The following is a 17,941-nucleotide window of genomic DNA, read 5'->3' as shown; positions in this document are numbered from 1 at the left end:
TTATTATCACCAGCCACCCTAATGGCTATGAGTCAATTATCGGCGAGGAGTTCACTCAGAGTTTTCTCAGCACACTCTCAGACCTTCCTGTGGTAAATGAAGAGATAGACCATATACCTTGGAGTGATGCATTTGGTCATAGTACACTAATAATACATTAACAGTATTGATTTCTTTTTCAATCAATGATGTTCATTTGCAAACCACACTCAAGTCTGCCGGCTTTGTAGACATTGCAGCATGAATGAGCAGTGATATAAGATGTTTTATTATTTGATCTTATTTTAAAATGAACAAAAATTAATAAAATTGGAGAGAGGGAGAGAGAGGGGAGAGACATGGGGGAGTGGGGGTGGGTTGGGCGGGGTGGGGGGTGCCGCTGAGAGTTAGAATGTCATCAAGCCATCAAGATACAACACAGTAATTAACTGTTGACACTCGTGAGGAAGCCAGCACAAATTAATCTTGACACATTTGCAGACGGCCGATATCTTACAGTGAACACTTTGTAATTATATTTAAAAATGAAAATTAAATGACACTTAAAACTAGGTTGTCATGCTCATTGAAGTGAGCGTGTAGAAAGAGTGAGCGCCAGGATGAGAAGCACTGCGGTGCGACTGCTCGTCACTCAGGGGCTGCCGGGACCTCTGTCACCCGTACGCCGCCTGCACCGGCGACCGCCCTCATAACCACGCTCGTCTGTCCTGTGAATGATTTATCTCGTCTCACCACCGGTTTTGAGTGTGCACTTCAGGACACATCGCGTTCATTTTGAAGTTTCTGTGTTTCTTACTTGTTAACATTAGTGATTTAGACAGCAATAAAGACATGGTAACAAGCGCCTTGACAGCTCTGCAAAAGCATTTATTATAATGTTGGTATTTGAACCTCCAGGCACACATCCTACTGCATTGTATCTGCCGTGGACAACCATCAAGGTCACTCTGTTTTCCTGCCGCAATCAATCACATGTATTACAATCTGTCAAAAAGAGAACACAAGTTTGTGATTTTTACTTCCTTTTCTTTTTGCGCTGAACCAGGAATCCTGTAAATGCCCTTCTTTAATTCTGTTTCCAACCAGATTGCAAGACAACAGCAGCAGCTCCTGCAGCAGCAGCACAAAATCAATCTCCTCCAGCAGCAGATCCAGGTCAGTGAATGCATTCCTGTTGGTCCACTCATACTCAGCAACTTACACCTCATGCTTTTTTTCTCCACACTGATTACTACAATACTTCTGCCTCTTCAGTGTAATTAGAGCACCACTGTTGTCATTAGGAGCCAAAAGTCTGGATTTAATGGCTTAGATCAATAGAATTAGACATTAAAGTAAATATCAGTGCTAACTTCTGTGGGCCTGTCCTTCATTTTTTCCCCTCCTTTTATATATCTTATTTCTTTATCTTTAATTTGTGTGTCACACTAACATTCATCCCTTTCATCAAATGTTAATTGCCTGTTGGTAATCGGGAGGGCTGAAAATATGGAGGTGAATAATTAGCACTTCTTAATGAACAAAAAAAGGGGGGAAAGTAACAACAACTAATGAGTACTGTTGATGGAGAGGAGCCTGGAGGTGGGGGACATGAAAGAGGCTGGTAAATGCTTCTGAAACGAGTCGGTCCCCGAAGGGCAATGTGGCGTTCACACAGCACAGCCGCTCCTGAAACTTCCATTGTCAACATGAAGTGTGATTGGCAATGTCAGTTTTTATTTATTTATTTTTTTTAAATCGTATAAGTATTTTTAGTTTGTATGAGCATTGATTTTGCGTGCGGTTGTTTTTAAGCTATGCACGTCATTCCAAACGCGATGATAATCTCTTGTGTGTGTGTTTGTATGTGCCTCATGTGGTGCTGTTGAGCACAGGGTGCAGAGGTGCAGTGAGAGACCACCCAGGCGGCTTGTAGCTGGATATGTTCAGACTGCGCGGGGTAATCCAGGGTTGGATACTGGCAGTGGTCAAGGCTGTAAGCCTGGCTGCCTGTGTGAAGCTGGAGTTATCCTGCTGGGTGTGTTTGGTGTCAGGCACGTCCTTCTCCATTCACCTCCTCCTCCTGTACTTGATTCTTCTTAACAACAGCATTCCCTATCTCTTCCTTTGAATTCCTTTTTTTTTTTTTTCAGTAAATTCTAACTTACCACAAAACTGTTGTAAAAGTAAAGTTTCTGACTGTCTCTTGACATTTCTGTCTGACAGTCGAACAGTAGTATAGACTCTACATAGATTTACTTTACGATACACAGAAGCAAAGGAACTGTAGTTTGTTGCCACACACTGGTTTGCAACCAAGTTTACTACCACTTCATCAAAATGCCTCCTTACAAGGCTCTTGGCAAGAGAAAGGCCATACTGTGAACGTACTCTTGAGGAGGCAACAGCCCGGACCTTTCACTTCAACAGGAGACAGTCTATCAGAAAATGATCCCATATTGCACTCCACTAAAGACAAGCACACAGCATGACACTCTGTAAAAAACACTCTAACATGAAGTGCCTCACACCGCTGAGGGGCTAGTATTAATCATATCATAGAGGGCCCTTTACTTATGCTCATTGAGCATAAGGGCACAGCCCTAAAGAATCTCACTTTTAGAGGCTCTTGCTTTCATCACAAACTTATGACTTAAATGACACCTGAAAATTCCCACTGATGCATAGTTTTGAGAGAAACTGGAGTTTCAAGTGTGTACGGGAACATACTTCTAAATATCCATTTCAAACACTTGAACGCAGATTCAAGTGAAGCCCTTTCTTGCAGAGCCCAGTTTGCCAGCCTTTCCCCTGATAAAATGCTCTTCAGGTTCTCCACATCCTCAATTAAATAAAAGAATCCCACATTCAGTCCATCTGTTCCTCTGCCCATCAGCCTCTCTTGGCTGGACTGGGCGTTCACCATCTATGAATCAACAGGAATCACTTTCAATGCATAAATCATTTCACCGTGTGCAACAATGTCCAGCTTACAGCAAGTCACTAAAAGATATTCTCTCTCCCTAAACTAGCTCCTCTAAATATCCAGCACTGTGATTAGCTACACCTCTCTCAAGTTTGTGAGATTTAAAAAAAAGTCCAGTTAGAGAAGCATTTTTGCCACTCTGCTTTCATTACTGCTGCCTCTTAAAAATGCCCTGGCCATTTTAATATATAACAGCTTTGACTTAATTAGTTCTGTAAACAAGCTTCCAGCCTGTATGTCACAGACTTTTAGCAAAGTCATAAGCAGTGCTGAGGGATTGAGTTACTCTGCTGTTAGCATGGAGAGCACTAAACTTTATTGGAAACCCTACTGCCATCAAAGTCCTTCTGTTTTGGCTTCAGGGAGAAAACCTCTTGCTGAAGTCTTGTTGACGATGTGACTGATCACCTAGTGGACATTGTAAACAGTTGAAACAATAAAACCACGGAGACTGCAACTGGAGACTGTTGTTGTATGTGTGCTTTCATAGGTTCTTTGCATGTGGATAATAAGGGCATCGGATGAGCAGAGTCACAGATGTTTACCTACTGGGGTCCAGAGCGAGGAAACATGTTGTTCAATCAGGTCGCCTCTTTGAATAGCCGTCTCTCTTGTTATCCCTTTTCATCATTCCTGACGAGAGAGAGAGAGAGAGAGAGAGAGAGAGAGAGAGAGAGAGAGAGAGAGAGAGAGAGAGAGAGAGAGAGAGAGCGAGAGAGAGAGAGAGAGAGAGATTTAGACTTTGTCCCTCAGGATTACAATGTCACTTGTTTTAAGATAGCAGATGTTTGGATTGAAGCGTTGGGGGCTTATCAAAAGTTAAAGCTCAAGGCTTTTGTGTTTGTCCTCAGCTTTTTTTTGTATTCATTGAGCCCATTCTCATCTTTGAAATCATCTTGGCACCAATTCAATCCCAGGATTAGATTAATACTTGACTTGATTTAGTTGAAAAGAATCTGAAACACCTATCAGGAACACACGTGCCAATTAAACATATATATTAGCAGAGAACCGGGTTTGGACCAGAGGTTACTTATCTCACTGAGTGTATGTATAGAAACTGGAAGGTTACGAAAGAGGAAACAAAAACATCGCTTTCTGTTTCATAACTGCCTCACTTTGTCCCGCCTGCAATGGCACAAATGAACAGCTGAAAAGCATCATGCCGTACATCAATGCTGACTGTGTTTGCTGGCAGTGATTTTTGGTTTTTCGAGAAACAAAACAGTAGTGTGAAGGAGAAGGCCTCTATTCTTACCATGACAGTAAAAATAAAATAAATGGAAACGCTTTCTACCAAGTGAAAGGCACGGCCCATACCCCCAGCACATTGTAATAACCCAGCTTCAAGCACTCCAAAGGAACCGGTTTGTGAAGATACAAAGTGTCATGCATGGGCATGCAAAAACACATATACATGCACAGAGGGGATTGTGTACAGTACACTGGCACACAGGGACACACACTGATACACACATCAAGAGAATAAATACTGGCTAAAAGGTCAGAGTGAACTTTATCTTCACAAACAGACTGGATAAAGCAGAGCTCCCAGATGAAACAGAGGGACACTTTCAATCCAGAACATTTAATTTAAATATTTATCCATTAAAAAAAAAACCATCACAACATTGTGACAGTGTCGTTTATCATTGACTGTGGCATTGATGTGCGAACTCTAAGTACAATCTGAGATCCAAGATCTCAGAGATCAATTTTTCAAGAAGACTTTTGTTAAAAAATCTTTTTTCCACATTTGTTTTTGAATCCTCAAAAGATCTGCTCACCTGTTAACCTTGTGTCCACAAGGATACACAAACAGAGTGTATCTCTGCCATTTAAGTGGGAAAAGCAGAGATTGAAAGGGAAAAGGCCACTATATCCTCGTCCAGTGCTCACTTCAAAGTCTCCAGGGCGTTCTCACATGTCGTCAGTGGTGTTTGAAGAAACATGCAAATGTTCAACGCGAAAGGTTCCAAGATTATAAATGAAGTGAAATCACACCAACATTTACCCAACAACTTAATTATCAGTCACAAAATAACATATATACACACAGCACTGGAATCTGATTTAGCAAAGATGCACATTGATTTTTCAAGCAGGTAAAAGTGAAATAAGGAGCTAACTACTTACTTTCACTGCTCTTTTGTGCCTCCTGTGTAAATACGACTTATGCCTTTGTGTGACACAGTGAAAAGTCACAGTTGTTGCTATTACACACACACACACACACACACACACACACACACACACACACACACACTGCTCAAGTATTTACTCAGTGTTTTTACATATGCAAAACTTCAACTTAGATCTCGTTAGTAGATGTTTTCTTTTATTCACAATTTAGTTTAGGATAAGAAGTTTTTACTACATCGATAAATTTAAAAAAATAAGGTACAAATAGGACTCAGGGGAATTCCTAAAACACTTTGCGTTACACGCTCATTTCTTCTGAAAGAAATAAACTACAACAACATACTCTGAATGCACAAAGACATATCATATGATATCATGTCATATATCATATCACATGAAAATAGCTTCATATAAATTCAAGGTGCTTCTGTGAGATTTTGAAAATAATTCTTGTATCATTCCTAACAAATCTGGATTTTTTTTTAATTTTTTTTTTTACATTTACTGTGTATTTGCCACAAAACAGGGGTTTTATGTGCAGCAGCCATCGTTAAATCATTTTCCATACGTTCAATCAGTTTGCACAGAAACTATGCCACTCAGATACTTTTCCGTTCTTGCTGCAACGACCTTTAGGTGTGCTAGTCAGGGTCACGGTCCTGTTTCTACACTAAACATCAAGCCAGTGTGTAGTCTTTGGCAGTATGAGGTGGTTTTCTACAAATAATAGACCTGCACTCATTGTCATTATCGATCCACACAGCTTATTTACCACATTAAACCTTTGCTAAAGCGCTGCACTAACAGTTATCTAAGTAGGTCTTTCAGTACAGCCAAATATTAATTCTATGAAATTACTACTTGATAAATATGTTAATTGACTGTTAGTATTACTGGTTGGTTTAAAATTTGTTCCTCTTATTTTTGGCATGAAAATAACTAAGTTCCCTCATTCCAGTCAGTAATTTACTGCTCTTATTCTGTTTGGGTAGTAATTTGGAGAATGAATAACTCCAAAACGGCAACATTATGGTAAACATTTTAAATCAATCAGATGAGTTTAAACAAATACAAGGCCGTATGGTAATTGCGTTAAGATAATAGCGCTAATTTGTGTATTCTCAGATGCTTTTGTTGTCTCCCCGGCACAAATGATTTTCTCAGTGTGAGACTTTTATTAATGCACTGGCAAAAAAAAAAAAAAACAAGAACAAAAATAGACATTGTTAAAGAGAATGTGTAAGTCCCCCAATTAGCACAGCCAGACTGCTACTGTTCGCATGATAATAAGAGAATAATGGAGCCAGGAAATGATAATGTATGTGTGTTTAAGTGTTGAAGTGTGCTGCTGTGTGCACGCTGGTGTCTGTGCAGAATGTGCGCTGCCAGTGCTTTCCCTTGTGTTGAGCAGCTCTGTGTTAGCCTGCTAGTAGGATTATGTGGGGGCATTAACAGCCTAGTCAGACAGACTTGGCTCTCACCCAGGGAGTCTCGGTCCAGCATGTTCATCCTCCATTTAAGGAGACTGTTAGCTGATGAAGATGTGCACATGCAAGACTGAAGATAAAAGAAAGCGGTGACCCAACTCATTAGCCCCCGTGATTTAATATATTGACACTTGGATACAAATAATTCCATTTAGTGGACTGTATCGGCGGGGTGGGAGGGATCAATTTAATTAGTTATGAAATGTGACTCCGTGTCAGCAAGCAGAAGAAATGCTGACGTTAAACAAAGTCACGTGCAATTTAAACAATGAAGCCATCACGGCCCTGTTAAAACTTAATGATGCACAAAAAGGTGTAATAGACACAACCTCAGCAATGCCAGAGACGGTCTGCAAATGGAGCGCAGCGCTCAGGAAGTAGATATGTTTTACAATTTGTCTGTTAAATCAAACTCTGGGTTTATGAATAGGAAAAGCAAATGCTGCAGAAAAGAGTCAGTGTTCTGGGGGGGTTTGTCGCATGAGAGCAATGTTTCTCAACCGGAACCTCGGTGGGTGTTATGGTTTTATGAACAACACGTAGGTGTCTGTTCACTTGTACCATTTTACAGAGGTCAAGGCATTGCAACTTGGCTTGCTTTCACACCTAACCTGCCAGAAATCAAACCCTGGTCCCCCACACTAAAGGCCAACACAACCCAATGCAAGGGGGGTGAGATAAAAAAAAAAAACAAAAAAAAAAACAACAATGACAAAAATAAACAATTTAACTCTGCAAAAATGCATTTTACCTCTATCAGTTTATCCTGTGAGAACAATAATGCAGAAGACAACAACTCCAAAGCTATAAATGAAAATAAAAAAACAGAAAGTGTAACTATAACATCATCTCCGAATTTTGTTATTCTTTTCAGTTGTTCAATAAAACAGAAAGCCATTACATTTTATTTATTTCATTTTGTTTTCCTGTATCTATTCCTATAGGTCATTTACAAAAATCTGCAGTTATATTACTTAGTTGAAAAAAAAAATCTTCACAGTAGTTGTAATTATTGTGAGAAGGAAAAAAAGGCAGAATGACTGAACTTGTGAATGGGCTTGCCTCATGTTTCAGGCTGAAATGTACAATTTCTTTACTTGACAAACTTAGAGCAGCAGACAGCGAAGTGACACAACTGTGTCACTTCACTTCAATACAATAGATGAGTAAATGTTTGGAGTAATAAAAAAACAAATGAACAGATGCATTTCAACGGGTTAGCTCAATTTAAACAAGGTATGTAGATAAACGCAGATCAATTATTGCTGTAAATTACATGAAAAAGTCATGCATTTGAGTAATTGGTCTTTGTATTCAGACACCTCAGCAGTTTAAGCAACGATAATTAAGAGGCTCGGTATGAATGTGGCCCATGAACGGCTGTAATGTGTGAAATCACACCTGAGGGTCTACTCTAAATTAGTCACCTGAGAGGTTTTCGAGACAGACGTGGGACAAGATAATTTATGACACAAGCTTGCAGATCCTCTATCAGCTACTGAAAGTGACAAGAATAATTGACAAGAGACAGACGATTATCTGGCGTACGTGAACGTGAATTTGCCTTTTTAAAAGAATCAAAGTGCTAAATAATCCTGATAGCTGAACATCTATCCTTTATATACACGCATAATGACTGGATCATTTCATCATTAGGCTTGAACGTTTACAATAAAGCACCTGTTTGGAGCGCAAGATGAAGAAAAAGCAGCTACTCTTAACACCCATTGTACCCCGAGCCCCAAAAGGAAAAATATCAGTTAAGAGGGAACACATCCTCCACTGTGATGTTGACTTAGTTTCTTTTCCTCCGCTGCATGGACTGTGTTTTCTCTGCTAATGTTGTGCAAACTGTTTTGTCTTTGCGTTGGCTTTGCGCGGCCGCCGTCCTCGGCAGTGGGCACACTCACCGGGAGAAGGAGCTGCATTAATAGACTCTACTGTGTACAGGCAGCCGGCAGCAAGAAAGGGGCGCGTGTTTTCTTAGGGCTGGGGTGGCAAAGCAAAGCATTCAGCCCATGGCTAATGCAAAAAGGAGCTTTTTGTTTTTAGGGCAGAAGAGAGCCCATGCATTCCCCAACCAAACACAATAAATGAGCTATGCAGTTCTGCACATTTATTTTCTTTTCTCTTTTTTTTTCTTTTTGAGGGGGAGGAGAACCGTACTTTCTTTCCCTTAAAATACTTTTTTTTTTTTTTTCATATTTCAAACATTCCCCTGAAATTAAATATATTATTTTTCCACCTGAAAACAAACACTTATGATTTAAAATCATGTTAAAGTTTTACACCTGATGTTGAGACCATTGTAAATTGCTGTGGTTGTTCTCGCCTATAACTGTGATGGTATCTTTGCATGTTTCAGACTCTCAGTCCACTTGTGCATCTAACAAAGTCTCCCCTCCTGACAGGCCGGCTCGCTGCTGAACAACAGACAGGGCTCTGTTGTGTTGCACGGCCCGAGCAGCTGGGCGGTAACAGTGAAGACAGACCCTCGGTCTGTGAAAAGAACAGAGCGGAGGGGGAAACCCAGCCACAGTGCGGACAATCCATCACGCAAATTAGGAGAGTTCAACAAAATATTTTCCCCCCATTTGCTTTAAATAGAGTAAAGGGTTTTCCCTCAGAATTCAAAGGCTATAATTTTAGAAAATATTTTAATTTTATTAGTAGTAATTATTATTGCAAATACTGTTCAAATAACTAAACACTGCAAAGTGCAGAAGGTGTGACATTTTAAACCTTAGCAGTTTGTAAGCTTCTGTTACTGAAATCCCTCTATTTCTCACTCCCCCACCCTGTTCACATTGTATGGATGTTGCAGGCTATCTGAGCAGCCCGTGTCCAATGTTCTTTAGTATTTCACTTGCCTCTCTGCAATGAGGGTCAGAGGCAATTCATTTAGTCCCATTTCTATACGGCGAGGATGTATATACAATACGATAATGATACCGGCCCCAGACCCACTTCTGGGTGTGTTTATGTCTGCTCTCTTCATTCTCGTTATTGCGCATGCTGTTTGAAGGAGTCCCCGTGGATTTCACCACTTTGCCACAAACTTTAATTTAACCTTCCGTCTGCTCAATATCAGATAATATATATATTTTTTACAAATTTTACACATAATTTATTACTTTAAAAAATATCATTTGGAAGGATGTAATGATGGACTGCGACAGTGTACGGACATCTTTTAACGGATCCACTGTAACAGCATGAAGTTAATTTCTGTTTTGAGTATATTCACAACTGAAAGCTTTATAACAGAAACCATGAATGCTACAAATCAAAAAGGCTTATTTAAAAAAATATCCTTTAAAAGATTATGTCAAAACACAATCCTCAGGATTTTTTTTTGTTTGTTTTAATTGTATACTTTGAGAAATATTTTTATCATATTTTTGTATGCCTATTTTATCACTTTTGCATCATTCTGCAACTGCATTACATTTAAACAGTGTGTAGAAATCCTATAAGTGCCAGGCCGTGCACTGAAGCAAACAAACAGCAGCGTGCCGCTGTCTCCAGGATTCCAAGGGAGTGGAGAGGAGACGAGAGGTGGAGGAGAGTTAGACCGGAGGGATTTGGGGTGGAGTGTGTTAGGCGGGTCAGAGGGTTGGACTACCCTGCTTTCAAGCTCCCGTTGACTTAATATAGACATATTGGAATGGCTGTTTTCCAAGAAGGCTTGTTGTACTGTGTAAGGAATTAGTGAAAGCAGAAGTCGCTGGTTATTCCCTCTGGACGGCATGGCCTCACTCAAGTGTCTGGATTCGCTGCTTTTTTTTTTTTATCCCAAATGGCTTTCGGTGTAAAACACATACACAGATATTGTTGATGAGTGCAATCACACTCAAGCTCAGGCAAAAAGTGCCCACTTTAAGCAGTATTGTGCACAAGCAAGGAAATCACTGAATATATGAAACGCACCATATAGTGCTGAGTTTTTGAGCTGATTGCAAAAGGGTGCTGTTTGGGATTCTCGCAAGCAGGAAGGATGTGAGCAGAAAAGGTCAAAGGCTTGATGAGGACAAGAGCCCTTTGTTTGTGATCTGAAGCCCCCCAGTGTATTTACGCTCCCCGTTCTAATTTCAGGAGCAGAAAAGCAAGAATAATGTGCTTCAGTGGAGTGGGTGGCAAAAATGAAGACCGTCATTCAAAACCAGAAGTCTGGACATCAAAGTCTAGCTCATATCTATTGATCTATTTGTCTGATTACCATTAGTTACAGACAAATCCAAACACCAGCACATTGCTGTTGGATCAATGTGTGTGTCTGCCATGTGATGTAACTGTCCAATACGCCGCAGAAAGTGAGCAATATGTGGACAGAGAACCACTAATTGTTTCATTGGGGGGAAAATCCTGAAGCAACACTGTGGATCCAGCAGAAGTGCTTCCACTGAGTGATTTTCCTCCTGGTTAGGCTTCAGTTCAGTGTACACCCAGCGGGCTGTGTACACAGTGGCGGGTGTTTAACGTATCCTGCTGCCTTGTGTCAGTTTTACTGTGTGTGCTGCTGTTGGGACGTAGCCAGACTTGCCAGCTAGTTCAAGAGTTCTCCCCCTTCAAATGGATCAGAAAAGGTGATTTCTGCTCACAGCCATTTGCTGTGCGACCCAGCGGGGAAAAGGGGGAAACAAAGTGTGAACCATCAGTTCTTACAGCAAACTGCTGGAGTCTCTCCTCTTTGGGTGAAAGTACAGAACCCTTCGTACTGAATACGTGAAAAAGATTAGTGAAGGCTTCGGATCTGACAGCTACCAAAGTGTTGAAGTAATTTTAATAAAATTAGAGTCAGTGATTGCTGGTGACTGTGATCTTTTCCTAACTGGAGAGATGTGTATTATCGTCAAACAGTTAACAGTCAACCGTTTTGCAGATTCTGTCTCATTGTTCATATTTTCATAAAATACTTGAAGTGGTTTTACTTTCTACCAGTCCCCTCTTGGCAAATGAATGCAGATTATATGCACGATAAGGATCTGCGTGAGAGGTGTGTTAAAAGGTGTCAAGTAGTAATTAATCAGAATTGAAGACCCAGGATCTCACAGGTCCTTTCAAGTTAATAACCATGAGCCATGGTGACAAAGAGGCTGATCTTTGTCTGTTTTTGGCCCTTCTTTTTTTCAATTTTATCTTGGGAAAGCTGTCTGATACTAGCAGTAAAAACTAAACCTCTAACAGTCTCCCTTCGCGAAGAGCATTGTGATCTGGAGCGAGTAGTAAACATGAGTGTGGATCTGTGCATGAAAGTGTAAAAGGATTCAGAGGAAAATACAGTGGGGGGTCTTCAGGCCTCCTGGGCGCTGTGTGGAGGCTATAACAGACAGTGAGGAGCATGGGTGTTGACAGGATCCCAAGTGAGTGCTGTAATGCGCTGTACATCTCCATTTGCACTGAGTGTTTTGGAGCTCCTTGTGAGAGTTGTAGGTGTAGGCTTCCTTGAGTATAAAACAACAACAGAAGAAAAAAAAAACATTTTTTATCACACAAGTGTCATTGCAAATAAAATATATATTTTCCTTTAAAATATTGGAAGAGAAATTTGCATTCAACAATAATTTAACAACAACAATTTAATAATACAGAGGTATGATTAAAAAATACATTTAGCTTAAAACTGGATTGAATTTAGGCCTTTGTGTGTGTGTGTGTGTGTGTGTGTGTGTGTGTGTGTGTGTGTGTGTGTGTGTGTGTGTGTGTGTGTGTGTGTGTGTGTGTGTGTGTGTGTGTAATAAATGTGTTGTAAGTGCTGGGAGAAATAAAGGAAGCTCTTTCAAGTCCACCTTATCTTTTACACCTTGTGTATTTCCACATCAGACATCTGAGCCATCTGGCTCTGTAGTCTGACCCCAGCTCGGCTTCTGCTCTGTATCATTGTGCTGTTGTACCTGCTTTCCTGACCTCACTCATGTTAAGGATTTCTTGCTCGAGTGACTGACATGAAATTGCCAAATCTTAAAATAACTGAGTGCCTCATTGCTTCTCCTTAATTTTTCTTGCGAAACAGCAGGAGCCCTTCCATGCCAATATGGTATGTGTATGGTATCTCACTCACAGTAGATCTGCAAGTTGGATCACTTTATTAAATCCCAGCATCTCCTTGCGAGGGAAACAGATTGCGTGCTGGCCTGCTACAGACTTCATCAGGTCATCTGAATTGATGATACATGTTGCAAGGCGGCTGAGTTCCCCCGGAAACCTCTGTTGGAGCGCGCGCTGGCAGAGACGGGGGCCTCAGCCAAGTCTGTCTGACTGATCACTACAGATGCTCCTCTTCAAGTATTCCGAGTCAGATCCTTAGTGCTGGGTCTTGAGGGACAAACAATAGCACCTGTTCCTCATAAGATAGCCCATTCATGTATCTTTAATGAAGTCTGGGGGCAGATGGTGTGAAATGACATTATCCAGTACTTAGCAGTGCAAAGACAAAGGAAGAGCAGTGCCAGCACAACAATGCCGCTGTATTTACGATGAGAAGGGAGGACGCTGCCCGAGTGCCCCACTCACATCTGCTCCACTTCATTCTCCGACTCCTGAAGATCGTCTTGGCAATAGAAATATCCTGGGCACTCAGCCCATACATAGATGAACTTGAGGGTAACTCTTAAAGGGGGGGTTTGGGTTTGGGTTTAGTTACAGAGGAGTGGAGCCCGCACATCTGTACACACTTTCTCCCGATGTAAGCCGTATTTCAAATATACTTTCTGGTTTTCATACCGCTATTCTTTATTTTTTCAGATGAGAAAAAAGGACGCAGCCACAGTGCAAGCTGTTAATTGACAGCTCAGCTAACCTCTACTATTTGTTGCCACCTTGAAGCCCCTCAGAATTTCATTTTCCTTTCTCTGACATTAGCTGCTGTAAATTAAACTTTAATGCACGCAGCTCATTACAGCAGATCACAGCCATTCAAACGCGATGCACTTATTTCCTCTTCAATGCACATTTTTGCTCTGTCTTGCCTCAATGAGCATTGTCTATTCTGCTCCATATTTTAAAATAACGGTAATAAAAGCTGATATCCCAGATTAAATCATGTAATTTAGAGTTTATCACTCAGTGTTACAAAAGATAAATACATCTATGTGTATCAGATGCCTCGTGTTTGTGCTTTTTAGTACACACAGTATATTTTTTAATGGTTGTACAGCCGAATTAATGTCAATGAAATCACAATTTCTCCTTTTTAATTCAAAAGAAATTAAGCATTTTAAAAAAAAAAAATTTAGTTTCAAAAATGAATGATTTGCTTTTACGGCTGTCCGTAGCATGAAGCATATATTCTTTAAAGTTGCTTGCACAGCATTTTCTGTCTTGGTATAGGAGAATGATGTGAAACGCAAATTCCTAAAACAAACCCTAGTTCTAGAAATATCTTTAATATATTTGCTAAGCAAAAAACTTGACTTTGCTTCTCCTGCTTCTGCACGCTAGATAATTCATTAGAATATATGAACTACTATTTAACACATTTATTACACTCTTGAAGGCACTGAGACTTGAGGGAATGTTTTTCTGCACTGTGACTACTGAACATCCAGCAACAGAGTTCATCTGTTTAAACAGTCCAAATACAGCGCGTTCCCCAGTGTCCCCCCGCCCGTCACTGGCCCTACCTCATGTTGTGACATTAATTATTGTGTTTTTCCATATGTTCCATACATGCAAGGCCAAGCTCCATCTTTCATCCATTCAGCCTGGAAACTTGGAACACAGTTCCCCATAAAGCAATGTTTTATTTAAGGACATTTGTCGCAGTCTCCTTGGCCATTTATTTTTCTTCAGCAGCAGCATATTTTACAGAATTACTTTACAGAATTACACACTTTTCTATTCTTCTGTATTGCACTTTCTGCTCTTGCACTTCCGTAAAAGCTCAGTGGACATAAAATGGTTCCATTTATTTAGTTTTTAGTCTAGCTTTGCACCTCTGGACAGATCAATAAAAGTTGGCTTAAATAGGTTTATCTTGCTGGCTGCAAGAGAAACTGGGGGCAACTGCTCCTGTGTGGGGTCTACAGGGGGAGCAGCACAGGCTGAAAAAAGAGGAGATCCTAGCAGACCTCAGCCAGAACACAGGACAGGTTGATTTCATGCCCCAATGCAGCAGCAGTAATTGCACCCAGACCCGTTTTATTGCGAGTTGATTTTAGGAGGGATGAATGGAGAAACATTCTGTAAAGTGTTTATTTTGGGAGATGACCTTTATTAACCCATTTTCCAGGCAGGTTCCCCTGAGGTGATCTGGCTCGGCGCTAGATTAACCCTCGCAGGCCCATGGTAGCCGAGCTGCTCCCTATCATAGGGTTTCAGGAAGCGGAGAATGACAGTAAAATTGGACTGGCAACATGTGTGCAAACCCCCACACGCCACTTTTGAGACATAAGCTACTCACCCACCCTTGACGCACAAGCGCAGGGAGTTTGTGTTGATATTCCCAGTAGGCAAGCCAGCAACAGGCTAAATGGTGAAGGTTAATATGTGAGTGGAACACAGACAGAGAATGACATTAAAATGAAATATAGCGCGCAGCAAGCACTTTTCAACTGCCTGCTATTTTTCCTCTGCTGGAAACAGTTGCAGTAAATTACTGGATTGTCTTTGGGCTTTTATCATCTAAATAAGTGATCTTTCCAGATTATGTGGGTAGTTGATCTTCCTTGAGGTGAGTGTGCACGCACATGCTGATCAGTGCTCTCGCACGTTTGTAATACGTTCACCAACCCCCTGGCCGACATGTTGTATCTCCTGCAACAGCCAAGGTCACAGCGAAAGCTCCTTTCAACATGTACCGTGCCCCACAGAAGCCCAACAGCCCCACTGTGCTTCCCTGCCCTCTGTCTCGCATGTCACTTCCTCTAACTGACGCTGGAACAATGTGCGTATGCAGGGTCTTTGATGTGCTGAGGTGAAATTGTGGTTTGGATTAAGAACAGGCGTAGATTGGCCAGGTATTGTGCGAGCACACGAGGGCCGTCACCGCCGCAGAGCCCCCTGTCAGCACGCGTTAGGAGGACCTGTGATCTGGACTACCCCTGAGTGGCTCTGTGTTTCTGTGTGCCATGACTGTGCTTAGGCCTCTCTCTGATCTCTGCTCCCTATCTGTTCAGCAGGTCCAGGGTCACATGCCTCCGCTCATGATCCCCATTTTTCCACACGACCAACGCACTCTAGCAGCAGCAGCTGCCGCCCAGCAAGGCTTTCTCTTTCCTCCGGGAATGTCTTACAAGCCAGGTATGGTTGCAACTGTTGCCTTTTTTCTCACTTCCTCCATTTCCCCCACAGTTGTTATTAGTCCACAAATATGTTAACTCTTAAACTATTTATGCATCAATTTAACAGAAACAGTTAACACTGTTTGCAGGTGGCATGCTCTGCTCTGTCTGGACTTGGATTTGACACCAAGGCCAGGGAATGTTCAAACTTGAGTGGAACAATAGACATGGGTAGAGAAGCCGAGGAATGTAAACACATCGTTGAACATGAAAGTGTCTTTCAGGGGCCTTGAATCCCTTTTCAAGTTTCCACTGTGACAGAACGAAACTCAGGACATAAACCGGCCTTTAAAACGTCACGTCCCTGTCAGATACACCAAAAGTTACTTTTTTTAAAATTAGCTTTACACAGTTATGCTTTGTGATTTTTAAATGAAGTAATCAACAGTCAATTCTGAAGTTAATGGTTTGTGAATGACGTAAGAACAGGCTTGGCTGCCCATATAACTGTTTTCAGAGCGTGTACCAGCATGCCCCACTCTCTCTCTTTTGTCTTAGGGATCGAGTGAAAACAAAACTCCACCATCTTCACGATGAGAAAACAAAATGCTTTCTGAAACATTGTTGAAACATGTTGACTGATGCCCCGCCGAAGCTGTAACTTTGCACACCCCACGTCCTTTTTTTATTTTTTCACCCCACATCCTGTAGAAAATTATAGATGTGCCACTGTAATCGTACTAAATGTAATGAAAACATCCATGGCCTTAATTGCTCCCCTGCCTTCCAGTCTAAGCTCTCCTGGCTTGCCTGGAACCGGGCCCAAACAATCCTTACATGTGTGTATTATTTCTTTTTTATTACATTAATTTGAAATTGTTCACTTAAGAAAAAGTGCTATCAAGTTTTACTCTCCCACTGGCAAATAGAGTAAAAGTGTTGTGCTGATAAAAAAACCTCCCAGTTAAAGTAGAAAAAAAAGTGTTTGCGGAACTAGAAAAAGAAAAGTTTTTGTCCATTATAAATCAGTACCAAAACAAGATAGACTAGTGAAAACAGAAAAAAGAAACACTGAGAAGTCAGCAGGTTTGCAACCGAACATTAAAAGGTGTGGTAGTGCAGTTAATGAATTAAGTATAAAACCACAGGATGAAAAAGAAAGTCAGCTATTTTGGAATTACGGAGCCATGACAGCTTAAACAAAGTGCCTGAGGGCAAGTCTTTCACCAGTGTGCTTTTTGCAATAGGTTTGACACGGAAAATGTTTTAGTTCAAATAACAGGAGCTATTATGGAATTATGGTCAGGGGTCACCATTTGTATGACTCCTGCATAATTCATGAGTTCGTGAAGAAATCGCAAAAGGGGGTTTGAAAACGACTGTTGCAGCCAGCGGAGGCATTTTCAAAGCTTTCATTATTCCTCCACGTCCAGCACAATATATGCAATACAGCCAGAGAGTACAATGTTATCATCACCACCTGCAGTGTGTACAGGATGCTGCTGTGTGAGTTCTCCATGGAGTGAGTGGCCAAGCATTCACTGCTAAGACTTAGGCACACTAATCTGATGTTATCATTATGAGACAGCTCCCAGGGACCACTGTTTATGACCCCCAACCCCGGGGTGCAAACGTGGCAACACAGTCATTCTGGCAGCATGGTGGTAAGCCATCACCTCATCTGCTGGTTGTGCTCAATGGCCCAGTGCTGCATGGTAGACAAGCACAGTCATAGAAATACCAACTCATCTTTACAACAAACAGACGCACGTTGGACTTCCCAGTCTATTTGTGGAGATATGGAAAGATTAAAAGAGGTGGCTCTAATGGACCTGCAGCATGATCATAGTCTTTCGGCTTCTCTTCCAGTCCCTTTTATAGATATCCTGCTGAGAGTTCCCTCATAATGTTTTGGCTTATTAGTTGTCACATTCAAACTGTTGCCTGATATTGTGACATTTTCACACTGCAAACACATTAAACAATGAAAGTTAGAAAACTCAAAACCTACATATTTAAAGTAATCCTGTTGTATTGTGAACATCTTAGATAATTAAATAGCCTGTCAGAAGCAATGATCAAGTTTGAGGGTTGCCATCATATACTTAATTCATCTTCATTTCGTC

At 41.1% G+C, this 17,941-nt stretch overlaps 1 protein-coding gene across 3 annotated transcripts in view; it reads left to right on the top strand.

Moving 5' to 3' along the window:
* sox6 (SRY-box transcription factor 6) overlaps window positions 1-17,941 on the top strand; it is a 125,768-nt gene that overhangs the window by 75,524 nt on the left and 32,303 nt on the right. For 2 of the 3 annotated variants that reach the window (XM_030094496.1, XM_030094502.1), the window contains exons 8-9: window positions 1,087-1,155; window positions 15,711-15,834. In XM_030094496.1, the coding sequence (XP_029950356.1) occupies window positions 1,087-1,155; window positions 15,711-15,834 (193 nt within the window). The remainder of the gene's footprint in view (window positions 1-1,086; window positions 1,156-15,710; window positions 15,835-17,941) is intronic. The other variant, XM_030094509.1, reaches the window with a different exon arrangement.

Source organism: Salarias fasciatus, chromosome 1 (genome assembly GCF_902148845.1).
Source record: "Salarias fasciatus chromosome 1, fSalaFa1.1, whole genome shotgun sequence".
Lineage (NCBI taxonomy): Eukaryota > Metazoa > Chordata > Actinopteri > Blenniiformes > Blenniidae > Salarias > Salarias fasciatus.
Note: the sequence above shows the minus strand (reverse complement) of the source record. Positions and strands in the feature narration are given on the sequence as shown.